The sequence below is a fragment of the Megalobrama amblycephala genome, linkage group LG24, assembly GCF_018812025.1.
Source record: "Megalobrama amblycephala isolate DHTTF-2021 linkage group LG24, ASM1881202v1, whole genome shotgun sequence".
In the NCBI taxonomy this organism is placed as follows: Eukaryota; Metazoa; Chordata; class Actinopteri; order Cypriniformes; family Xenocyprididae; genus Megalobrama; species Megalobrama amblycephala.
The window spans coordinates 12,970,691-12,996,464 of record NC_063067.1 but is presented as its reverse complement, the minus strand read 5'-3'; the positions used below and the strand labels follow the sequence as shown (position 1 = coordinate 12,996,464).

Genomic DNA, 25,774 nt, shown 5'->3' with positions numbered 1-25,774 from the left:
CAAGTGGGTTATAACTGGTGTTTTTTATGACATAGATCAAAATGTGAAAATATTTAGAGGCTTTGTTAACCACAGACCTTATTTCAGGTGATTTAGCAAAATCCCATTCAAAAAAACCCATAGACTTTAGGGCGATGGAACCGGAAGTCCTAAAATGCTAACTCGCTTCCGGATTTTGCATACAAAAACACATCATCTCTGAGGTACTCTATTGCCTGTATCTACTTTTGTGTCCTTAAAGGATTAGTCCACTTTCAAATAAAATTTTCCTAATAATTTACTCACCCCCATGTCATCCAAGATTTTCATGTCCTTCTTTCTTCTTAAGAAATAAAGGTTTTTGATGAAAACATTCTACTTACGGAAAAAAACTAAACTGGTGCCGCGTTCGTTCCGTAAGTAGAATAGGGAAGGCGTGCGTAAGCTTTTTGAAGAATATGGAAAGCGGAAGCACGTGCAAGGCGATCATTTGAGTTTATAAAGCATATACAGTGTATTTTTTCCGAAAATGACTGATCGTTTCGCTAGATAAGACCTTTATTCCTCGTCTGGTATCATTTAAAGCCCTTTGAAGCTCCACTGAAACTGTAATTTTGACCTTCAACCGTTTGGAGGCCATTGAAGTCCACTATAAGGAGAATAGGCTAATCCTGGAATGTTTTCATAAAAAACCTTAATTTCTTTTCGATTGAAGAAAGAAAGACATGAACATCTTGGATGACATGGGGGTGTGTAAATTATCAGGAAAATTTTATTTGAAAGTGGACTAAACCTTTAAATGCTAATTTTTGGGGGTTGACAGCTTATAAAAACTTAGTTCTGTTTTTTTTTTTTTAGCTTTTTTGCTGTATACCCCGTCACATAACAGCTTTTAGACATTGTTCTGTTTTTTATTATAAGTCAGAAATGACAAGGAGGCAGCTTCATGCAATATAAAGTCAATGGAGAGGGTTGGATTGTTTTCCCCGGGTGGGCGTGGTTTTCAGATTATGACGCGTGTCGCTCTGTCCCTGCCCACGCCCGTCATGTAATATGTAAATTAAAAGGGCGTGTCTTATAGACGGTATCCAATGCGACTGTTACTGGAGGGCGGATCAGACATGTCTTCCTCTCCTCCCATTTTCCTTCAGTTGGTGTGCTGCTGTACTCAGACTGGGCTGAAACCTGAGTCTCTATGGCAAGTTGAGACCAATAACCAGCCCATTTCATCACCAGCGGATAATAGGAGGGTAGCTGTGAGTTTATAAAATGTGTACTGGTCACTGCGCTTTATTCGGCCGCTAGAAGCGCGAGTATGGCCTATTATTTTTGTGACATTAGATAAAGGGAGTGCACCTTGCGTCCGAGAGCATGGAGGTGACGTATGCTGCTTTACAGCATCTGCAGTTTGATGCGTAGAAACACTGCTCACGGATAAAAATGGATTTACCGCGTCGTTTTCAAGACCCGGTTCTCAACCCGATATTGTTCAATGAATCCGCTGCGCCTCTCGGTATGAATGAAGCGTGTGAGATTGGGAGCGGGTCCGGCGCCATGGCAACCAGCGCGTTGAGAAACGACTTGGGCTCCAACATTCATGTGTTAAAGACACTCAATCTCCGCTTCCGTTGCTTCCTTTCCAAAGTCCACGAATTAGAGCGCAGAAATAAGTTATTGGAGATCCAGCTGCAGCACGCCCAGGAGCAATCCCGGTACCGACTGCTGTTTTCCCGGGAGAAAGCGGTCCAGACGAACCTCGAGCTGCCTTATTCAAACGCACTGTGTCAGTCGAGACTCCCCGGTCAAATCTGGAGTTTATCACACACCGCCCGATACGGAGGACGGTACGAGACTCCTCAGAGGCCTGGAGTGTCCTGGACTCAGCCAGACGGTGTCGGGGTTCAGACTGACACCATCACACCTGAACTCAGGGCCTTGTACAATGTTTTGGCCAAAGTCAAGCGCGACAGAGACGAGTACCGAAGAAAGTAAGTCCAGCTCGAGCTTATTTCAAGTGTTTGCCTGCAAAAAGTGAGGAAACTCATGTCTTTATCAGCATTTTTTTGTAATTCTGGGGAAATATATGTGGTTACCGCAGTATTTGTTACTACAACAAAATTTTGGTAACTTGATATTAGTTACCACTGTCATATAAAGAAGTGAAACAAAATGAAAGCTTGATACACTAATCGGAGATGCCATATTCATTTATAATAGATTGACATTTAAAAACTATTAGCCTACACTTTATATGGTACTTATAAACAGTGTTGGGGGTAACGCATTACAAGTAACTTGAGTTACGTAATCAGATTACTTTTTCAAGTAACTAGTAAAGTAACGCATTACTTTTTCAATTTACAACAAAATATCTGAGTTACTTTTTCAAATAAGTAACGGAAGTTACTTTTCACATTTATCGACTGACAGATCTCCTGTCCCCATATTGAGAGAAATAAAGTGCAGAGGGTGTTGTGTGCGCTGTGTGAACATGATGATTATTGTAGTTTTAGACTAAATGTGAACATGCATTTACTCATCTCACTTGCACGAAAACATTCAGTATTCCTCAAAATGAATAAAAACAATTTTTGCAAACCTGTAATAATAAACTATATTAAATTAAACAAATATACTTTATGTATTTAATCTCAATTATTAACCAATGTCTTTGCTGCTGACCTTCAATATACCTAATTCAACCATAATAATAAGCAAAAAATACTTTAGATTAGATTTAGAAATAAGAACTAGAACTTCCTTCTGTATCATATTCTTCTTTAATCCAGAATAGCAGCACAGCTGAAAGGTTTGTTTGAGCTGCGCCCTCTACTGTACAGGTGTAAATATGCATTTCCTTCAGCCTGAGGCTTATTGATTTCACTTTTGGTGTGAAAGGGCCTTTTTGCCAAAAATAGAACTTTTTTGTTGTTATTAAAAAACAAACAAGCAAGCCCAGCCCCGGTGAGAAAAAGTAACGCAAAAGTAACGTAACGCATTACTTTTCATAAAAAGTAACGAAGTAACGCATTTAGTTACTTTTTTAGGGAGTAACGCAATATTGTAATGCATTACTTTTAAAAGTAACTTTCCCCAACACTGCTTATAAACTACTTTATGGCCCAAACTACCATTAGATATAGATCAATAACTGGTTTGACCACTCTCTTTTTCACTAATATTCACATTTTTCTACATAATTGGTTATTAATTATTATAGCGATTACCTTTTTCTACCGATAAATTTCAAAGTAACATATTTAATCTATTGCATCATTTATATCAGCCATTGATCTAAAAAGAAAAAAGAAAACCATTCAAAAACATAAATGCAGTTGTGACCATTTTGATCTCAAAACAGCTTTACTTTAATATAATGACATAAATATTGTTTTTAATTATTATTAAAATAATTATTTTGAATTGTGTAAAATAACAGCAATAGGCTAATTAAAAATCAGATCTGCATATACCCAGCTAACAGGAATCTTATTCAGAACTTTGGCTACATTCTAGGAAGATTCTCTTAAAAAACACACACACACATTCAATAATATAATAATAACCAGCATTGGGGGTAACTCATTACAAGTAATGCAAGTTATGTAATCGGATTACTTTTTTCCTTGTAACTAATAAAGTAATGCATTACTTTTAAATTTACAACAACATATCTGAGTTAATTTTTTAAATAAGTAACGCAAGTTACTTTGTTTTCCCATTTATGTGCAGAGTGTTGTGTGCGCTTGTGTGAACATGATGGTCACTGTAGTCCTAGATCAAATGTGAGGATGCATTTACTCATCTCATCAAAAGCAGAATTAATGAATGAGGACTGTGAAATGCACACTCAGAATATTAGGTAAACCTGCAGTAGTTAAATAAATTTTAAAAACACAAATATACTTTATGTATTTAATCTCACTTTATTAACCAATGTCTTTACTGCTGACCTTTTGATGATCCAATTGAACCATACAAATAAGTAAAAATGACTTAAGTTTAACATCACATTTGTGTTTCATGTTTTTTATTGCTAAAGTAAGAGTGTTGAACTTCTCCTGCATCCTATTCTTCTTTGATCCAGAATAGCAACACAGCTGAAAGGTTTGTTTGTGCTGCAACCACTGTACAGGCGTGAATTTGCATTTCCTTCAGCCTGAGGCTTATTAATTTCCCTTTTGGTTTGAAAATGCCTTTACATTTGCCAAAAATAGAACTTTTGTTATTAAAAAACACAAGTAAGCCAAGCCCAGGCGAGAAAAAGTAACGTAACGCATTACTTTCCATAAAAAGTAACTAAGTAATGCAATTAGTTACTTTTTTTGCGAGTAACGCAATATTGTAGCGCATTACTTTTAAAAGTAGCTTTCCACAACATTGATAATATCATTCTCTAAATGTTTTCTGTATAACTATCACATAACCAAGAAAAAAATGGACATTTTGAATATTCAGAAATCAATAACATTTCTTATCTTAATGGGAACAGCAACATGTTTTTAGAACATATTTTTGTAGTTTGGGTTGATTATCAAAAACTTTCAAACACAAATAACCCTTCTCCTTTCAAAAACAAGAACTTTGGCCCCTGTGTTCATAGTAAACAAGACTGTGTTTCCTTTCTTTTTTATGCGGCTGTCCCTGGGGTATGAGTTTTTCATAGTGTCTTAACAGTAAGGCTCTATCAGTAACCCCTGTATGTTCTCTAGTATCCTATTACAAAGCGTCCAGTTTGGATATGAAATCTGAGAAAGCAGGGGTGACATTTTATCTGACAGAAACCATAAGCGTTTTCTCTCCTCCAAATGGGGATCTCTCCAAAACCTTCCCATTCAATATGAGTTTGTGGGAACTGCCCTAGAACTTCAGCAGAATCGCTTTACAGTTTCTCTTTTTACCTTTTGGGACCATTAGTCCACATAATACGCTTCCACCCATTTTGTGTGGGTTTGGTTCATACATGGGGAATTTCCCCCTGATTATATTCTCTGTTCTGATTATTTTCTTCTGATTCAACTATTTATTTTTATAATTGAGCCAGTGCATGTTGATTTAAAATATACATTTCCTGTTGTTGTTGTTGCTAAAGGATGCTTGATTTAGGTGTCTACTGCTGGGAAAGTGATGAACAAAACATTTGTCAAATTCCTTGTTTCTGTCCAGCACTAGTCTGGCGACTCATTCATTGCTCAACACAAATAAGTTACTGTAACTTTAAGGCATTTCCGGTCATATCAAAGCCCCAGACGTTTTCTTTCTTATCTACAGTAACCCTGAAGTGCTTTTGTGTTTCCCCAGACTGTTCCTCTTGGCTGTGTTGTTTTCATAGTTTGTGTCAGTGGCTCTGTTGTAATAGTAATATAATAGTCTGGCTATAGAAGGTCTTGAAATTTTGTCCAAAGAGGGCTTTCTCATCTGCCAGAACAGAAGTTGACTGTCTGTGAGAAGAAGTGGACAAATGAGCCACACAGTGATTCATTTCCAGGTCTTGAGAGGTCTGGAAATCCCACTTTATAAAGACTCTCCTTATCCTTAGATTGTTCAGTGCTTACAATGCTTACAGTCTCTAAGATAAAAATGCTTGAGTAAATAGTCATATGTTCGACCAGCACAAAAGTAACTATTTTTTTGCATTGCTCTCTTAGCTCTACTCTCGTCTCATGTTTGTTTTAGCCCTCAGATAGGGTGTCACAGTAGCAGCCGGTGGGTTAGGATGGATGTTGGTGGTCTGTTATATTAAACGTGATCCGAAACAGGTGGAAAGTGTGGCATCAGGTTCATATGCAAAGACTGTCTCCTAGGAAATAATTTAAACAAATATAAAACCGGTTTATAAATTAAGCATGCATTTGGCAACAGGCTGAATGCTTTGACTATACTGTTCTTTAAAGTACAAAGCAACTTGGAGCCAAATTAAAAGAACTACAATCTGTTAAGGTGTTTGCATTTGCCGATTTTAATCGTATCTGGCTATTTTCAGAGTTTTGAGTTTCTGAGGTCAAAATTCCATTGCTAAAGAATTTTGAGCACAGCATGCCAAAAACCATTATTGTTGAAAGGGAAAAAGGACTTTCGACCCAGTTATTTTTATGTCTCTCAAAACAGCACAAAACATACAAATCATCCCTATACTGACTGAATATTTTAGGGAGCTTAACATATCTAGAGAATGGAGTCATCCTGCCCCACCCCTTTGAGTGTTGTGCGAATTCTTCGCCCATCCTCCCGTTCCATTGGAATTCTTTGTTTGATTAATCCTTTGTAGGAATTCCACGGCTTTGATAGAAATTCAGGTTTAATTAATTGTCCTGGACTTCTCTGGAAGATGAATGTGTTACTCGTGTATTGATAAGAAACGAATCAAGTAAATCAACAACACTAGAAGTCTCTTTTGGTTTTGTGTAATATTTTAATTGGTGTCATGTTTGTAGATTCATTGCTATTTCTGTGGCATCTGTTTGGATTGATTGTGGCTTTTTTGCCCAATATGTGACAGAGAACTAGAGTTTTAAAGTCACCATAAAACAGAAGTTTCTTAACTATTGTGATGTATATCTGAGTGAAATGGCTTCTTGAACAAGAAAAATTATAGTGCAGGACTTGATTTTGTCCATCAGGTAGGGCTGTGACGGTGGCAAATCACCAACAACCGCCGGTGTTGCGGTGGTGGGGTCCGAAGGGGGGGCGGGGTTTATATATATATATATATATATATATAGTGTTAGACTTGCGTTTCGTCGTCATTTTGATGGACAGGCTAAAAAAATCCACCAAAACCAATATTACCCGTCATTTTAATTTTTATATTTTAATAAGACATTTTATTCACGAACTTACAGGATAAGCAAATAGGCATAGGCTTGCATTTATTTATACTATGAAAAGAAAGTTGATCAAAGACAAGCTGCGTCACTTTCAGTTTTCATCTTGAACTCTTGTCACGGATTGTGAATGAATGCGATCATCCTTTCCTCTTTACTACTGTACAGAATGAAATAAACATGAATGAAAATAAAAAATATGTTGAAAGATACAGTAGCATACCGAAATCTGCATCACGTCAGTTCAGTCAGTGTTGCCAACAATGTCACCTAACATTATACCTCAGAAAAGCCATTCGTTGACCATAAACTTATAGTCAGCAATAAAAATAAAAAAAACGTAATTAAGTAAGCATGCATAAGTAACTTTATCATTGTACAATTTACTTAAACTGGGTGCTCGTCTGTGTGTAACCAAGCGCATCGTTTTCATTTTATTCTGGAGACTGAACTCGCGCTCTGCTGCCACACTGGAGCGCACTCACCACCTACTGGACAGGAGTGGGAATTACAACAAGTTTACATACAAACTACATAATCTGTCAAAATGACGGACGGGCTGCAGATTTTTTCCGTCACTGCTAAACAAATTCCATCAAAGACGGAAAATTTTCAGTTAACGCGATCTCTGAGATATATAAATATATATTATATATGACGTCATACTACCGGTGGCGCGGTTGTCATGCCTACCGTCACAGCCCTACTATCAGGAATTGGTGATTTGCTCATGAGAGGTGAATGACACGTTGCCCCGCCTTCATGCCAGTAAACACGTCATCAGAGAAGAGATGTTGCTCCAAGAGGGAGGGGAAGTTATTTTGATTAAAGATTACAAGGGCATATTAATTTAAAAAAAAAAAGATGTGCACGGATAAATAATTTATTATGAATACTGCTATAAAAAATAAGAAATATCCATTTTAATTTCATGGTGACTTTAAATCATATTTATTTATATTTATATAGTCCTTATATCATGACTGTTGTGCTGGGAGTCAGTTTCTGATTTCTAAGCTTTATAATTCAACACATGACACATTTTTGTGAAATAAACTCAAGTTATAAACCTTTCCTAGCACTTCTGCAGATGATGACTTTGAGGAGCCCACATTTTCAGAAGGTGTCTTATAACCCCAGCAGACGCTCTCCACTGACCCATGTGAGTCGGGCTGTAAAGCCTTGGCCGTAGACGTCTGTCCAGTTCTGGTCAGCGACTTTGGCAGTATCTGTTTTGTGTGGGGGATCACTGGGGTGAGTGTGAACAGGAGGTAAGCCTGCAGCAAACTGAGGTCATCTCTCCAGGGAATGATTTAGTAGTGCAGCCTCACTGGGCGGGAAATCAGTTCTGCCCCCCACTCATGCTGGGAGTCCAAAATTACGGGAACTAGAACATCCTGAACATTTTTACACATCCAAGAAACAGCTACTAACTGTTATGAGGAAAGAAAATAAAACGAATCACGAATTCACAAATGTATGTCATATTAAGGTACAGTTTTTGTCTAGCTTGAGGGACATGTGTTTTCCAAATTTATTTAAATTATTATTATTATTATTATTTATATGATATTGCATAATTGCAACTGAGTTTGAAAAAATATCTGTGAAAGATTCAACTTAATTGAACTGACTTTAGTTATGTGATTCTGTGATTTTTGCCACAAAAATCACATACATGCAATAAACTGAGTGTTTTCATTTATGATTGTTTTTAACTGCACTCAAATACTATTATAGTTTCCACATATGTACAGAATAGACATTGTTGTCAGGAGTGAGTATTATATTCTTTCACACCACAATGACATTCATAGCTGAAATCCAGTCTTTTCCATAGCAATGAAAATCAATTGGCTAATGATGCTAACAAATTATTCCGGCGTGCCAATTTTCCTGTAAGATCTTTTTCTGCCTTTTCTCCAGAGCTAGCAAGTTATTTCATGATGATGCACATTATTGACTTTCAAAAGATTTTATTTCTGCCAGCTAGTTGTCAATTAGGCCTTTGTGGTAAATAGATTTCTGAGTGACTATGTTTATTGTGCGGGTTTGTAAATGTCCAGCTAGCATACAGATGGATAGAGCAGTAGACGCAGCCAGACATTATGCATTCAAAAACTGAATCTCAAAAGCCCTGGTGACGCAAATGCTTAATAAAAGCCTAACTGTCCTATCTTGCTGGTGTGGATATTGACTGTTCCCTTGTGAAAAAGAAGTACACTTTAACATACTTTTAAAAAGAGTTATTATGAAAAAATGTATTTTAAAAGAATATTTTAATAATTTCGAACAAGGGATGTCCTGATCAATTTTTTTTGTGCCCCCGATCCCAGTCATTGAATATTGAGTACCTGCCGATACCAAGTCCCCATCCGATACTTGTATTTCCCTAGTGCCCGGTGTACATTTAAGCTACATTAAAGTTATTAAAATCAATCCAATGTATACAGGGATGTACAGAGAGTGCCTCAGGGGCAGGGGCTGTAAAAAAAATGTAAAAAAGGGGCATCTATCACTATAGACTAATTCCAATATAACAATTACTACAGTAATTATATAATGCTGCCTTCACGTGCTATTGGAAATTTCCTTCTTCCCACTTCTGAAGTCGTGATTACGAGCTTGTCGCATTCAAGTGCATTGTTGTCGAAAAGAACAGGAACTATGGAGGATGCCAGGTTTATTCTTGCCCATTAATTGGGAAAATCGTATTAAAGCCAAAATGATATAGCGTCCCATTCATTGACTACCATATAAACATTCACCATGCTACATAATAGTCAGCTAGCTGGCAATTCTGGAATTTCGGTCAAATACAGGCTATTTTCACTGTATGCTTTAAATGATTATTCATATATGTTAAAGCAGTGCATATTTACAACTACACAAGGATGTAGCGGTTGTGGGAAAAAACGAATAAAGAATACCATTCACAATCGTTCTCCTTTCTGCCATGTTTAAAGTTTGTGGCCCGCCCATTTCAGGAACTTGGGTATCAGAATTATCTCCAAACTTCCCAGTGGTAACTATGACTTGAGAGGGCGTTCATGTCCAATTTTTAACTAAGAAACTCATATGTAGGATAATTCCGATAACACGTGAAGGCAGCATAAGACAAATTAATGTTAATTGCAATTCAATTAAAATGTATTATAGTTTAAATTTATATTAATTGCAGTGAGCTGAACTTTAGAGTGCTTTTTGACCCACCTAAGTATTGAGACTTAAGTATACAATTATATGTAATTTCATAATTATTACTTCTGTTGTCTTTGGAATGTGGTTAAAGTGTGTTGCCAAAAGTACTTGCAAGCATTTATGGTAAACTAAAATATACTTTAATGTCATTTCTATTTAAACTTAAACTTGTATGTCATGTATTTAAATATATTTGTAGTTATACATTTATAATGATGAAGTTGCAATATAGTACATTTAAATTATATTAATCTTACATTTAATATCAGATAACGAACTAAAGTTACAAGAATCATCATTAAAACAACCATTTAAAATGTACATGATTACAAAGTGCACTTTTAAAAAGTTTTAAACAGTCTGTGTACTCTCTTAAGTGGCCTTTTATTTCATTAATATATTATCTGCGATTTACTGTTTTTTAAAAATATACTACAAGTGTACTTCAACAATAATTAAGCACACAAGAGTTGCTTTTTTCCTGATTTATGTCTGTGTAGACCCTCTGTGCCACCGAAGGGATGGGTTCAGATCTATGTGTTCATGTGTCTGTGAATCTTGAGAGTAGCTCTGATTATTGATCTGAAATGCAGCTCGCTCTTCCTCTGGTGTCCTGGTGTAGACACAGATGTGCACAACTGAAGACCTCTGGGACTGTCTGGAGACGGATCGTTATGTAGGTCAACTTTGCACATGATGTCAGGATTTTCATTTAGCAGTCGTTCTTTTAAAATTTTGTTTATAACTGATTAAGGCTGTTGACCTTTCAACTAGCGCTACCCTTAGAAAAGGCAATAAGCATGCTTTTGGAAAGTTATTAACAGCATGTGGTCATTGCAAAACTCAGTCATGATGCTAGATTGAGGTGGGTGGTTGCTATGCAATTGCTAAGATGTTTTAGTTGGTGTGTGTATATATATATATATATATATATATAGTCCCAGAACATTTAGCTCATGGTCAGAGAGTTTAGGACAGAAGAACGTTGCCAAGAGCTGATTTTGGCACAGGAAACAGACTAATGTTCCATCACTGAAATGAAGTGGAGTAAACAGTCTGGCAGCATTTGTTTGTGTTAAGCCACAAATATTGCAGTATTTACTGTATTTATTGTGTACAGATGTTTTGGATTTCCTTACTTTTGTAAAAGGAAATGCATGCGAGTCTTTGTGAATCATTATCCAGCAGCATGCAGGATATATTATGTACAGGAATTAATGAGCCCACCATATATCTTGTGGGGGAAAGTCCTTCGGAAAGTCCAGAAGCCTAAAATAGACCTGGCATGAGGCCTTTATTTTTATTTAAAAATGCATATTTTCACATTTATTTTTAGACTGAGCTACAGTTTTATAACTCGGTATTGAACAATTTTATCTACTGTATCTTCAGAAATTAAGTAAAAGTATACTTTTTTTTGTTTGACATTTAATGCGCTGCAAATGTGCATGAACAGAATTTGGTACATTCCTCAACAAAAGTGGTCCAAGAACAGACAAATATAGAAAGCATGGGTGATCATTTACACGCCTAACATACCACTGAACTCATGATTTTCAAGAAACATCAGTTAACACTAAATCTACACTTTTTTATTTGAAATGGCTAGGAGCCTGTTGGATTACAAAATCAGACACTGAAAAGAGTTTCACTACATTTTAGTTTGTGCAAAAAAAGCTTTTTTTTTTGGTTGACATGATATACAGTAGTCAACATTTGAAGTGGATCAAAAAAGGTTAATCAAAGTTGTCCTAAGAACTAAGTTGTCCTAAGAAGAAGTTTTTAGGACAACTTTGATGAAAGGTTTTAATCCACTTCAAATGTTGACTACTATATTTCATCTCAAACTATTTCAGTGTTTATTAATTCTTTTATAATTATTATGCATTCTATTTGTTTGACCACATTTTAATTGAAAAACTAAATGAAATTGTACTTTTAAAAAGCATTAGCTACACTGCAGGACCCTACAATTAAGGGAAATAGGTATTGAAAAATGTTAAAAATGAACAATGTGACCATAAAACTTTGTTTACCTTTTATAGATAAATATATATATATTTTAACCTTAAAATCTTAGATAACTAATTTATGGAATAAATAAAAGATACCTATTTGTATGTTATAAAAAAATCCAGAAATTGCAGAAAACATGTAAAGGAATAGCTGGTGTCCCACTTTGAGATTAGTTTAGAATTTAAAAAGAGGTCATTTACATACCTAACATACCAACTTGTGACCATATTATAACCTTCTCTGCATTTTGCCACAATTTCTGTCTGCAAAATATGTTAAGGAGGCAATAGTGGGTCATAGGTCATGGGGTCATCTTCCTCTGTCTTCTAGGTTATGTACTTACCCCATCTCCTGAAAGCAACATCATTCTGAGCGTGATTTATTTATCAATGTTGAAAACAGTTGTGCTGCTTCATATTTTAGTAGAATCTGTGGTACTTTTTTTCCAGGATACTTTGATGAATAGAAATTTCAAAAGAACAGCATTTATTTGAAATATAATTTTTGTGACATTATAAATGTCGCTTTACAGGTGCTGGTCATATAATTAGAATATCGTGAAAAAGTTCATTTTTTTATTGTAAATTATTTTTAAAAATGAAACTTTCATATATTCTAGATTCCCTACATGTAAAGTAAAATATTTCAAAAGTTTTTTTTTTTAAATTTTGAAGATTAGAGAGTACAGCTAATGAAAGTCCAAAATCCAGTATCTCAAAATATTAGAATATTTCCTAAGATCAATCAAAAAATGGATTTTCAAAACAGAAAAGTTCAAGTTCTTTAAAGTATGTTCATTTGTACACTCAATACGTGGTCCGCAGCACATATTACAGCAAATGACTTGCTCTAGCACAAATTACAGCTTCAGTGAAGTGTGGCATGGAAGTGATCAGCCTGTGGCACTGCTGAGGCACTATTGAGCCTTCAGATCATCTGTATATTGTTGGATCAACTGTTTCTCATCTTTCTCTTGAAAATATCCCATAGATTCAGGGGTCAGGCATGTTGGCTGGCCAATAAAGCACAGTAATATCATGGTCAGCAAACCACTTGGAAGTGGTTTTTGCACTGTGGGCAGGTGCTAAAGTCCTGCTGGAAAAGGAAATCAGCATCTCCATAAAGCTTGTCAGCAGATGGAAGCATAAAGTGCTCTAAAATCTCCTGGAAGATGGCTGCATTGACTTTGCACTTGATAAAACACAATGAACCAACACTAGCAGACGTCACAGCCCCCCAAATCATTACTAACTTTAGAAACTTCACACTAGACTTCAAGCAGCTTGGATTCTGTGCCTCTCCAGTCTTCCTTCAGACTCTGGGACCATGATTTCAACATGAAATGCAAAATTTACTTTTATCTGAAAAGAGGACTTTCGACCACTGTTCACTGTCCAGTTCTTTTTCTCCTTAGCCCAGGTAAGATGCTTCTGACGTTGTTTCTGTTTCAGAAGTGGCTTGGTAGTCCTTTTCCTGAAGATGTCTGAGTGTGGTGACTCTTGATGCGCTGACTCCGGCTTCATTTGACTCATTGTGAAGCTCTCCCAAGTGTTTGAATCGGCTTTACTTGACAGTATTCTCAAGCTTGTGGTCATCCCTGTTGCTTGTGCACCTTTGCCTACCCAATTTCTTCCTTCTAGTCAACTTTGCATTTAATATGCTTTGATACATCACTCTGTAAACAGCCACCACATTCAGTAATGACCATCTGTGACTTACTCTCTTTGTGGAGGCTGGACCATTGCCATGTCAGCAGTCTTCCCCATTAGTGTGGTTTCAAAGAACAAGAGATACCCGCAATTTATACTGTAGGGATGGTCATTTAATGAAACTCAAATGTAAATATTCTAATATTTTGAGATACTGGATTTTGGACTTTCATTAGCTGTACACTCTAATCAACAAATTAAAAAAAAAAAAAACTTTTAAAATGTTTTACTTTACATGTAGGGAATCTAGTATAAATGAAAGTTTAATTTTTTTAAATAATTTACAATAAAAAATGAACTTTTTCACGATATTCTAATTATATGACCAGCACCTGTAGATCAGTTTGGTCTTCTCTAGATTCAGCTCTTTGGTGGTCCCATCTGATCTTTGTGAACATCTCACGCTGAGCTCCTGTTTCGAGAGTAAATACGAGGCGAGATAATGTCTCTTTGCAATTCAGGCATTTCAGAGGTGGTGGACAAATGAGAAAACAGGTGTGTCTTTATGTCCGACATAATGCTTTGAAGGTCTTCACAGGTGTTATGATGAACCCCCTCACAGTCACCTCACATTATCTCTCTCTTTGCCCAATTCATTTGTACACTTTTGAAGTAGTTTAAGGTTACAATGGGACACACACAACTTTTGACCTGTAATAGATTTTCCTCTGTCCTTCTCTTTCCTCACCCATAATAGCTCTTTGAAACATTGGCAGAAGTCATTTGAACTCTCCCATAAAATGAACAATGTGTATTTAAATTGACTGTCCCGATCTCACACAATGGGAGAAGACACAGCACAGTGTGCACAGTGATGGCATATAGTGAACAACAAAGAAAGCGCCTCTTCATTTTGTGGTGCGTCTCATCTTTCTTTTCCTAAATAGCAGTTCATTAAAAAGTTCTTGGCCAGGTGGGCATTCAAAAGCTTTTGGTATGCAGTATTCATCTACATTTCCTCATGGCATTGTTCACAATGCCTTATTTTGGAGAGAGTTTCCATTTATATTGTGTTCGGTGTCTTTTGGATTAAATGAAAGCTCAGTCTGTGCTGCAGCAGAGGAAATGAGAGGAGTCTGATTCTCTCATGACCTTGGGCTGTTGTCTAGTCAGCTCCACTGGATCCCACTGACATTCAGAGAGATCCACACTGACCCTGCACTGGCTGAACAGCCATATCCATGACGTATCTCCACACATGTGTGTATCTACCTTGTATGGACCTACCTGTGGCTACTTCTTAATCAATAAAACGGTCTTTCTCAAAAAGGATAGCTGATTCTGTTTCAAATAAATGTCCTTTTGAACTTTCTATTCATCAAAAAAATAAATATAGGATTAGTTCACTTCAGAATTAAAATTTCCTGCTAATTTACTCACCCCCGTGTCATCCAAGATGTTTATGTCTTTCTTTCTTCAGTTGAAAAGAAATTAAAGTTTTTGAGGAAAACATTCCAGGATTTTTCTCCATATAGTAGACTAAACCAGGGTTCAAAGGGTTGAAGGTCCAAATTGCAGTTTCAATGCATCTTCAAAGGGCTCTACATATCCCAATTCGCATTGAAACTGCAATTCAAAACTGAAAACCTTCAACCTGTTGTACCCTGGTGAAGTCCACTATATGGAGAAAAATTATCTTCAAAACCCTTAATTTCTTTTTGACTGAAGAAAGAAAGATAAAAAAAACATCTTGGATGACATGGGGGTGAGTAAATTATCAGAATTTTAATTCTGAAGCGAACTAATCCTTTAACAGCACAACTGTTTATTTTGATCAAATAAATGCAGCCTTGTTGAGCTTAAGAGACTTCTTTCAAAAACATGAAAAAAATTATTTGTTAATGGCATTGCACTTTCACTCTTCTACCCTGAGAACTTTCTCTACACATGTTTTTACTGAAGAACCACAGCCTCCACATGCTTTTCATTCCTGGCCAACAGGTCAGCTTAACATAAGTATAACTCTTTGTACTAAACACATGATCGCTTCTGGTTCTTGTCATGTTGAGTCAGCACTTGCCCCCACTTGGCAGGGTGTCTTGATGTCTGGACCCAGTCAGACTGACTCTCAATGCAAGTGCAAGACAAATGGAGTCTATAATCCCTTGAGCATGTGAGAAATGAAAGGATAAGGAGCTTATAAAACAAGAGAAGCTGTCATCCTTTAATCCAACCGATGAGGAATCTCACTGCATAACTGAGTACAGAATCAGACAGGGGGAATCCCGCAGCATGTTAACACTTTGCAGTAGACGGGTGGTTATTTAAAGGTGCAATATGAACGAATTATGCTGTAAAATATCCAAAAACCACTAGGTCAGTGTTTTATATTTTGTTCACTTGAGTACTTACAATATCCCAAATGTTTCCAACTATTTGTAAATCGTGAGAAAATTGTAATTTTAACCAAGGCTCTGGGACGTGTGAGGAGTCGCCTGTCAATTGCGTCATACCCACGTTACCCTCGGTTTTATTTTGTAGAAACCATGGAAACACCAAAGACGCTTTAATATATTACGTGCTTTCATAGACAAGGGAACAACTGTTTGGTTACATTTATAGACAGAAAACTAATTATCGTTATATAGCTCAACACGTTAAGTCTTATTGTTTAAATCTAATTTTCTTGATTTTTTTTGCGAGTACCATGCTTTACCATGCCTCAGAGAAAAACACTATTTTGTCTAGTAGCTAACATAGCATAATCAGATGCAGCTTTATTTTTAGTAACAGTAAAACAGAATTTTCTCCATCATACAGTATGTTTTAAAATGAATTGCATGCCATTTATCAACACAAGCCATCCAATATTTAATATGATATTCTAAAATCGATCTATCTTACTGCAGTGTGCAACAAGTGTCTCACAGCAGCCGCAGAGCGAACGCACAGAGTAACGTTATAACATCATTTTCAACACACTCAAATGTATCTAATATGATAAACAGAGCTGCGTTACCTCATACTCATGACCGGAAGAAGCAGAAGCGGCGCCAGCGACTGTGTCATAATAAAAGTTCCGCTGCTCGTGAGGCGTGTGTTGCGCAATCGCTCCAGCGGCCTCGTTCAGTTCCCACAACACTCGGTCCTGCTCTGCTTCATACTACAGTAACGTTAATAATCTCATCCATAAACACGATTTCTTCCTGAGTTCAATCCCTATTCTTTTGCACCGTCCGTTGAGGTAAAGACCACATGTCCCAAGATTCCATGCTAAAAACTTTGCGTCATCAAGCTACGCCTTTGTTTTGAATAGGCCTCTAGTGACCTCTAGCGGACAGAAATTTTACATACTGCACCGTTAAACCTATGATGCATGAATTATTAAATCATAAAGAAAAAATATCTTAAATTATATATATATATATATATATATATATATATATAATTATCTATTTCATTCAGAGGGTATTAATAAGCAGAATAAAGAATAAAATATATACACAGAAAAGTATATCTTTAATGAGACATCAGGTGCGTTTACATGGAGCTTTGTAATCGGTTTAAAACTCCAATCCGATTGAAAATACTCTATATAAACACCTCAGATTGTCATATGAACAATCATTCTGTAATTATACTGACCCAAAACCTTCTTAATTTTGATACGGACAAAAAAAAAAAAGATGAAATGTCGTTCAGTAAGTGAGCCAGATGTTGATTCAGTGACCACTTTGATCGATTCAGTTCAGTGAAGGATTTGTCTGGTCTTTTTGAACTATTCACATCAAGAACTGGCTTATTTTTTTCAGGAATTGGACCACACTGTTTGCGCTATAGGCATTTGATTCCCTAAAAATAAGAATCATCTGTTCATGAATCAGATTACATTAACTGTGTTGTATGGTTGTTTATATGCATTACACAAGGACTCATTATAAAATGTTTTTAACCTCAGTGTGCCGTCATTTTAGTGTATCACATTCAATACAGACGCTGAACTTACAATTACAACTCGGGTAATTATAAAATCTTTAGACATGTTGCTTAAGATTCAGCAGCAACGTCATAGATTCCCAGACACTGAAAAGCAGTGTAGGTGACCCCGAATAGACTTTATTTTAATCGGACACGGTTAAAAAAACTGCTTCTGGAGCAAGAGCAAAGAAAACCGGCACAATAATTTACCCAGAACATTTCTCCTCCAAAAGTTAAGCTTTTATTTGGATATTCCGCTATGCACTACAGTCTCCATAGTGATTTAAAGGGAGCTTGCTAGTGTTTTCAGGGAGTTAAGTGTCCGAGGAAGATTCTCAATGGTCAGTGGCAGTGGGAGAATACTAAAGTGTTTTTCTCAGGTCTCTTTTGAGTACATGTAATTGAATAAAACACTACCTTTGATACTTGTGTGGTAAACTTTTACATACATGTGGTTTTTATTGAATGAGTGGTACATTAAATTACTTTTAATAACTTTCAACCTCTTTTAAGCCACTCAGTGGGATTGTAATTAATTGAACTTGACAAACTGTGCACATGTTATTGTGTTTGTATTCCAGATGGGAGGAGGAGGTGTCCAAACGTCAGCAAATGGAGTCTTTGGTGGAGACCTTACAAGAGGTGAGATCTCAGACCTATTGTGACTGTGTCGATGTTTGATATCCATACATCTGCACTGATGCATGTCTAGCTTTTAGGTAATTGTATTGCATGGAAGAAAATTTCCCACCCACACTGTAAAAATATATTCTGAAACCAAGTAAATAATGGAGGAAAAAAACATCCAGAGTTGCTTGATTACTGTTGTTTTGTAGAATGGAACTTGACATTAAGTTCAGTCAAAACATTTCATTAAAATAATGAAGTAAATATATTTAACTAAAAAAAGCCTTGCAAACTATTGCCTTCATTTTCACCCACTCATTTTTTTTACAGTGCACATTCTAAATGTTCTCATTACAGAGTGTTCAGTCGTCAGAAGTTGTGCAAGGAGAGCTGAGTGAAAAGATGGAACGTCTTAGAACAGAGCTGGTGGTCTTCAAGAGCCTCATGCCTCATGATGTAAGTGTCCTGCTTTATCTGGTATCAACTTCTGCACACAACTGATGACATGCAAATATCCATTCACAACAGTACCTTATTTAAAAGAGTATCATTTGACTGCACCTGTGAGAGATTAATAAATATTACAAGATTGACTCTCAGGGAAATGAATATGAACCCATAGGTAAATTGTTCTGGCATTAAACTGAACAGATACCCATAGATTTGTGTGGACAAATAAGCAATAAAGCAGTCACGCTTCTGGCCCTGGAACAGATGCATATTGTTCTCTCTTGTTGAGTAGATGTTGTGAGTCCCAGTAATAAAGCACAGCTGACTGCCGCCTCCCTGGATAATATGTTCTCGATGTGAATGCACACTGTTGCAAAGCATTTCAAAGAAGCTCAACCATCTGTTGCAGCCAAATGAGTTTAGAGCAGTTTATCTGCCTTTGAGGTTTTTGTAATGCTTACTAGCTGTGTAGTGCTGTTTATGCACAAGTTTCTATAATAATAATATAATTATATAATACAGTACCTGTCAAAAGTTTGGAAACATTACAATTTTTTTTTAATCACCAAGGCTGCATTTATTTAATCAAAAAACAAAAATATTGCAAAATATTATTACAAATTAAAAGAACTGTTTTCTATTTTAATACATTTTAAAATGTAATTTATTCCTGTGATCAAAGCTGAGTTTTCAGCATCATTACTCCAGTCTTCAGTGTCACATGATCCTTCAGAAATCATTCTAAAATGCTGATTTGATGCTCAGGTAACATTTCTTATTATTATTATTATCAATGCTGAAAACAGTTGTGCTGCTTAACATTTTATTTTAACATATTATTATTATTATTATTATTATTCATGCAGTTTTTATTATCTAATATTAACTGAGACTGTAGAACAGGGGTCGGCAACCTATGGCACACGCAAAAGCGACAGAGGTGTATATTTCATTCAGATAAAGTACCTTGTACCTGCATACAGATCTACATTTTGAGCTAATCATTCATCATAGTAACACAACTTGTTTTATTAAGTTAGGAGTTATAAATACTATTAAAGTGTGAGAATTAAACTGCGCAAGTCAATGAAAGTGCGCAGACAAACCATTAGCGCAATCATGAGTTACTGACAGCTGTACACATGTCAGTGCTATAAATTTCTGAGATATTCGACCACGTTTGAGTCCTATTAAAGGTGCTAAAGAGGTTCTTTTTGTCGACTGAGTTTTTTAAATGAGCGCATGGGTAAGAACAACCCCCCTCCTTCACAGCTCATTTAGAGGGAACGCCTCCCAAAACTCGTGCACGAGTATTGGAACACGAGTGTTTACCGCCGGCATTCGCTGTGTTATTAAGCCGGGCACACATTTAACGACTAGCTAAAACATTCTGACTATGCTCAACATACAGCGATTGTTTCCTGCTCCTGAAGCAGATTTATATACTTTCACATGGAATTTGAACACCGACTGTAATCGCAGACTGAAAGCAACTGGCTCTGACTGGACGCGTTTGAGCGCGATCAGTCATAAGTATCAATTTACATTCATAATCGGCCTTACACTTAAAGCCGTGCACACACTTAGTGGATTCATTATGTTGGACTCACCGCAGGTAACTCATAATCTGCAGTTGTTACTCCTGTCTCCTGACAAAAACATTGCATGCGGCGCCTGTAGAGTGTGGAAAGTTACTGGAGCGCGCAGCCGCGCGTCTCTCACATGGATCGTCATGGCAGTGATTGACAAGCCAGAGGGCCAATCCGCGCACGTCTCTCACAAGGAACGTAATGGCAGTGATTGACAAGCCAGAGGGCCAATCGTTTACGCGATGATCGCGTAAACGATTGGCTGATGTTTTTAAGGCCCTACCTCGTGCACAGATGATGTATATTAATATTATTACTTTCAGTGCACCTAATAAATAGTCTTTTATCATTTAGTAAAGACAGTTTCAATTAATATTGCAAAAATGTATAAAACAAAACATCGTCTTTAGCACCTTTAAAAATTCCACACACATTGAAATGACTGTGATGCATGTGGAAACTCTGTTCATGTTTACCTAGTCACTTTTTCTCTGTTTTGTCTGATCGGATAGCTATCCGATCAGTTAAAATGCATGAATTACCTGGTGTAAATAGACACATTGGAAATCTGTTCTTCAAAGTCTAGTTTAAACCTGAAAACAAATTAAAGGATTTTGACAAATGTAAAACAAATTGCTTCAGAAATATTTAAGATCCTGCATATTTCAGTGTTAAACATCATAAAATATGTTTGTGTATTTATACACATGGGGCGTTGTGGCACATAAACTTAAAAATGGCACTTCATGACAAAAAGGTTGCCGACCCCTGGTGTACAATATTCGCATTTGTACTTTCAAAATTATTTTTCGTACCACAGGGCTGTTTGCATGATATTACTACATAAAATCGCTTAAGTATGTTGTGGTATGTTTTTATAAAGCAAGAGAAGTATGTTTCCCGTCCGTTTTCTGCTGAATCAACGCATGACGGATGAAGACCGAAATGTCTCATTATCATGGATTTTTGTATAGGATGTGTCTGACTTGGACACTAAAATCCAGGAGAAGGCCATGAAGGTTGATATGGACATCTGCAGACGCATTGACATCACAGCCAAGCTGTGTGACGTGGCACAGCAGAGGAACTCAGAAGACATGAGCAAGATATTGCACGGCAGCCCATCCAGAGCTCCTCTCGAGCAGAAAGGGGTACGGAAAATTACACTCACAATAGATTCTGATGATATCTTCCTGTCTACTGGAACAGTGTGCAAATTTGGAGCTCAGATTTGATTTGCAGTATGTGGAGTTTATATAACAGCTTATCATGCAATTTGAATCTTTCAGCAATCAGAGAATATGTGTGTGTGTGTTGTAGGGGACGACGGTGTGTAGGAGGAAGGAGAGTAAGGGTGAGTCAGAGGAGCAGAGAATGGAGACTGATGTTGATTCTGCTCACTGTGAGGATATGCCTGGTTCTCTCAATATCACAGATGAGATGAAGAGGATGCTCAACCAGCTGTGAGTCTTCATAGTCATTAGAGCAGTGTTTCTCAAATGGTGGGTCGAAAGACCGTTTTGCCGACGACATGTTTTTTTCTGAATCGAGACTTTTATTTTGAAAGACATGTGTAAAAGCTGTTGACACTTCTGTCAGACTCAGTTTAAGTAAAGAATGCCTGAGAAAAATGCATTGTCCTGATTTAGTATCTGGGTGCGTCTCAATCAGGCAATAGTCAAGGCACTGATCAGGGAGTCTGCCATTTTTATTTATTGTTTGTGAGATCATTATAGGATTTAAAGGGTTAGTTCACCCAAAAATGAAAATTCTGTCATTTATTATTCACCCTCATGCCGTTCCACACCCGTAAAACCTTTGTTCATCTTCGGAACACAAATTAAGATATATTATTTGAAATCCGATGGCTCCATGAGGCCTCCATAGGGAGCAATGACATTTCCTCTCTCAAGATCCATAAAGGTACTAAAAACATATTTAAATCGGTTCATGTGAGTACAGTGGTTCAATATTAATATTATAAAGCGATGAGAATATTTTTGGAGTGCCAAAAAAAAACAAAAGAACGACTTATTTAGTGATGGCCGATTTCAAAACACTGCTTCAGGAAGATTCAGAGCACAAATGAATCAGTGTATCGAATCATGATTCAGATCACGTGTCAAACTGCCAACGGCTGAAATCACGTGACTTTGGCGCTCCGAACAGCAGATTCGATACACTGATTAATTTGTGCTCCGAATCTTCCTGAATCAGTGTTTTGAAATCGGCCATCACTAAATAAGTCGTTATTTTGTTTTTTTGGCACACCAAAAATATTCTCGTCGCTTTATAATATTAATATTGAACCACTGTACTCACATGAACTGATTTAAATATGTTTTTAGTACATTTATGGATCTTGAGAGAGGAAATGTCATTGCTCCCTATGGAGGCCTCACGGAGCCATCGGATTTCAACTAAAATATCTTAATTTGTGTTCCGAAGATTAACGAAGGTCTTACGGGTGTGGAACGGCATGAGCGTAAGTAATAAATTACAGAATTTTCACTTTTGGGTGAACTAACCATTCAAAACAAAATGCTGCAAAAGAATAGAATATGGACTCTTTAACTGAGTGTCTTGGCTTTTGTATGATTACTTACTGCCATCTAGTGTTCATATGGTGAACATGCTCATTTTGTGTGCTGTGAATTTTCCTATTTGAGAGAGATCTTTTATCTTATTGTTTGTTATTAAATGACTATTCTTACTTTAAGGCATTGCCTTGCCTTTAATCATTTGTTTTAATCTCTTATTAATTGCTTTAATTACAATCTGGATATTTTCTTATGTTCATTTGTTCTCTTATGTATTATATACCCGGTTTCACAGGCAAGGCTTAAAGGGTTAGTTCGCCCAAAAATGAAAATTCTGTCATTTATTACTCACCCTCATGCCATTCCACACCCATAAGACCTTAGTTAATCTTCGGAAAACAAATTAAGATATTTTAGTTGAAATCTGATGGCTCAGTGAGGCCTCCATAGCCAGCAATGACATTTCCTCTCTCAAGATCCATTAATGTACTAAAAACAATCTTCCTGAAGCAGTGTTTTGAAATCGGCCATCACTAAATAAGTCGTTATTTAGTTTTTTTGGCGCATCAAAAATGTTCTCGTCGCTTTATAATATTAATATTGAACCACTGTACTCACATGAACTGATTTAGATATGTTTTTAGTACCTTTATGGGTCTTGAGAGAGGAAATGTCATTGCTCCCTATGTAGGCCTCACGGAGCCATCGGATTTCAACAAAAATATCTTAATTTGCATTCTGAAGATTAACGAAGGAATTACGGGTGTGAAACGGCATGAGGGCGAATAATAAATGACAGCATTTTCATTTTTGGGTGAACTAACCCTTTAAGCCTAGTCCCAGACTAAAATGCAATTTTGAGATGTTTTAACTGAAAGCAATTTAAGGACATATCTTAAAATATGTCAGTGCCATTGTTTTGTCTCAAGATTCACACCAGTAATGTTTTTTTTTTCTAATGCACATTTATAATAATATAAATTATGTAAAAATTACTTAAATGTCCTAATTTAACTAAAGCCTACTGTCTGTGAAACCAGGCCATAGTCTTTTATTTGTAATCCTTTAGATTGTGGATCTGTTGATTTTCCTTTTCTTTTCTTCTCCGTGTGTCTCCTCTTTTCCTTCTGTTTTCTCTTCCATGTCTATGTCTGCTGCCTATCTTGTGCGCAGAGGTTGCTTAGCTAATTGGTTTGTTGGCAGGCGGGAAACGTTCGAGTTTGACGATGACTGCGATAGTCTGGCGTGGGAGGAGACGGAGGAGACTCTTTTGCTCTGGGAGGATTTCAGTAACTACAACAGTGTGAACCTCACCACCACCACCGCCGCTGCTAGCACAGTCACCACAGTGTCCTGCACATCTGACACTCACGGAGAGACCCACGAGCAGGTCGGTCGAAGTCACCCACCAAGCTCTGATAGCAAACATGTTTCAGTAAAAGAGCCAAATGACTCCTGAGAATATTAATGATACATAATGCATTATCCCACCAGGATCGAAGTCTAGGTAGCCTCATAAATGAAACAGAATCCCTCTTTAAGACCAGAGAGCAGGAGTACCAGGACACCATCGGACAGATTGAGGTGAGAGAACGTTTGTGAATGACACATTCAGCTGATATTTACTTAATTAACTGCTATCTTCCTCTCGCAGCTGGAACTGGCCACGGCTAAGAATGACATGAACAGACACCTTCATGAGTACATGGAGATGTGCAGTATGAAGAGAGGCCTGGACGTACAGATGGAGACCTGCCGGAGGCTCATCCAAAGCACAGCCACCACCGGCAGGTTGGTTTAATCCAACTATGTTCCGTAAAAAATAAGAATTATACTATTATAAGAAGAGTTTTAATGATTTATGTCCTCTGTTTTCTACTGCAGACAATCGCCATCCTTCAGCTCTGTGGCCAGCAGTGATTCAGGAAACACTGATGACATCCAGGATGAGCTGGAACATGATGGAGTGAAAGACGGAGAGAAAGAAGGGGCAGTAGAGATGAATGGAGAAGTCAGATGATGATCAGCCCTTCATCATTCTGGTTTCTCAGCTTCTTTGTGAGCCAGTCACTCTTTTAAGTCTCTGGTCACCTTTTCTTACACAGTATGGATGAGTGTGGAATTTCAGATTCCCAAAGAGCAAGTATTGGTGCTTTATATGCTGTCTAAAAGCAGGACTAGCTGTGCCCTCTTCATCAGCACTGCCAAGGCATGGCTCCATAGTCTTCCTCACTAGCTTTAACTGACGTCACACTCTTTACAGTGTGATGAATATCATATATAATAGTGCATATTATTATAAATAATATTATAATAATATATTATCATATAAAATGGTAACACTTTACAATAAGGTTTTATTTGTTAACATTAGTTAACATGAACTAACAATGAACAATGTTTATTAATCTTAGTTAATGTTAATCTCAGCATTTTTAAGATCAATCTGTTAACATTAGTTAATGTACTGTGAACTAACATTAACATGGACATTTTTAACTAACATTAAAGGGTTGGTTCACCCAAAAAATGAAAATTCTGTCATTTATTACTTTATTACTTTCATCTTCGGAACACAAATTAATACATTTTCATGAAGTTTTACGAATCTTTTGTTTTGAATCAGTGGTTCGGAGCGTGTATCAAACTGCCAAAGTCACATGATTTCAGTAAACGAGGTTTCGTTACGTCATAAGTGTTTCGAAATTTCAATGGTTCACGTGACTTTGGCAGTTTGATACACACTCCAAACCACTGATTCGAAACAAAAGATTCGTAAAGCTTCGAAGCTTCATGAAGCAGTGTTTTGAAATCGCCCAACTCTAGATATTGTTGAATAAAGTCGTTATTTTGTTTTTTTTGGTGCACAAAAAGTATTCTCGTCACTTTATAACATTAAGGTTGAACCACTGTAGTCACAT

At 36.8% G+C, this 25,774-nt stretch overlaps 1 protein-coding gene across 4 annotated transcripts; it reads left to right on the top strand.

Annotated features, from left to right (window-relative positions):
• Nucleotides 1-1,086: 1,086 nt before the first annotated feature.
• iffo2a (intermediate filament family orphan 2a) lies at nucleotides 1,087-25,248 on the top strand. Of its 4 annotated transcripts, none has more exons than XM_048178526.1 (10): nucleotides 1,087-1,967; nucleotides 18,229-18,289; nucleotides 18,632-18,730; nucleotides 21,288-21,464; nucleotides 21,634-21,667; nucleotides 21,749-21,776; nucleotides 24,057-24,243; nucleotides 24,348-24,437; nucleotides 24,508-24,644; nucleotides 24,738-25,248. In XM_048178526.1, the coding sequence occupies exons 1-10, from the start codon at nucleotides 1,420-1,422 to the stop codon at nucleotides 24,871-24,873; spliced, it is 1,497 nt and encodes a 498-aa protein (XP_048034483.1). In that variant the 5' UTR covers nucleotides 1,087-1,419; the 3' UTR covers nucleotides 24,874-25,248. The 4 variants fall into 4 exon arrangements, with proteins under 4 accessions (XP_048034483.1, XP_048034482.1, XP_048034480.1 ...); XM_048178525.1 differs by having other exon boundaries at nucleotides 24,027-24,243; XM_048178523.1 differs by having other exon boundaries at nucleotides 21,634-21,776; nucleotides 24,027-24,243.
• The last annotated feature ends 526 nt before the right edge of the window (nucleotides 25,249-25,774 follow it).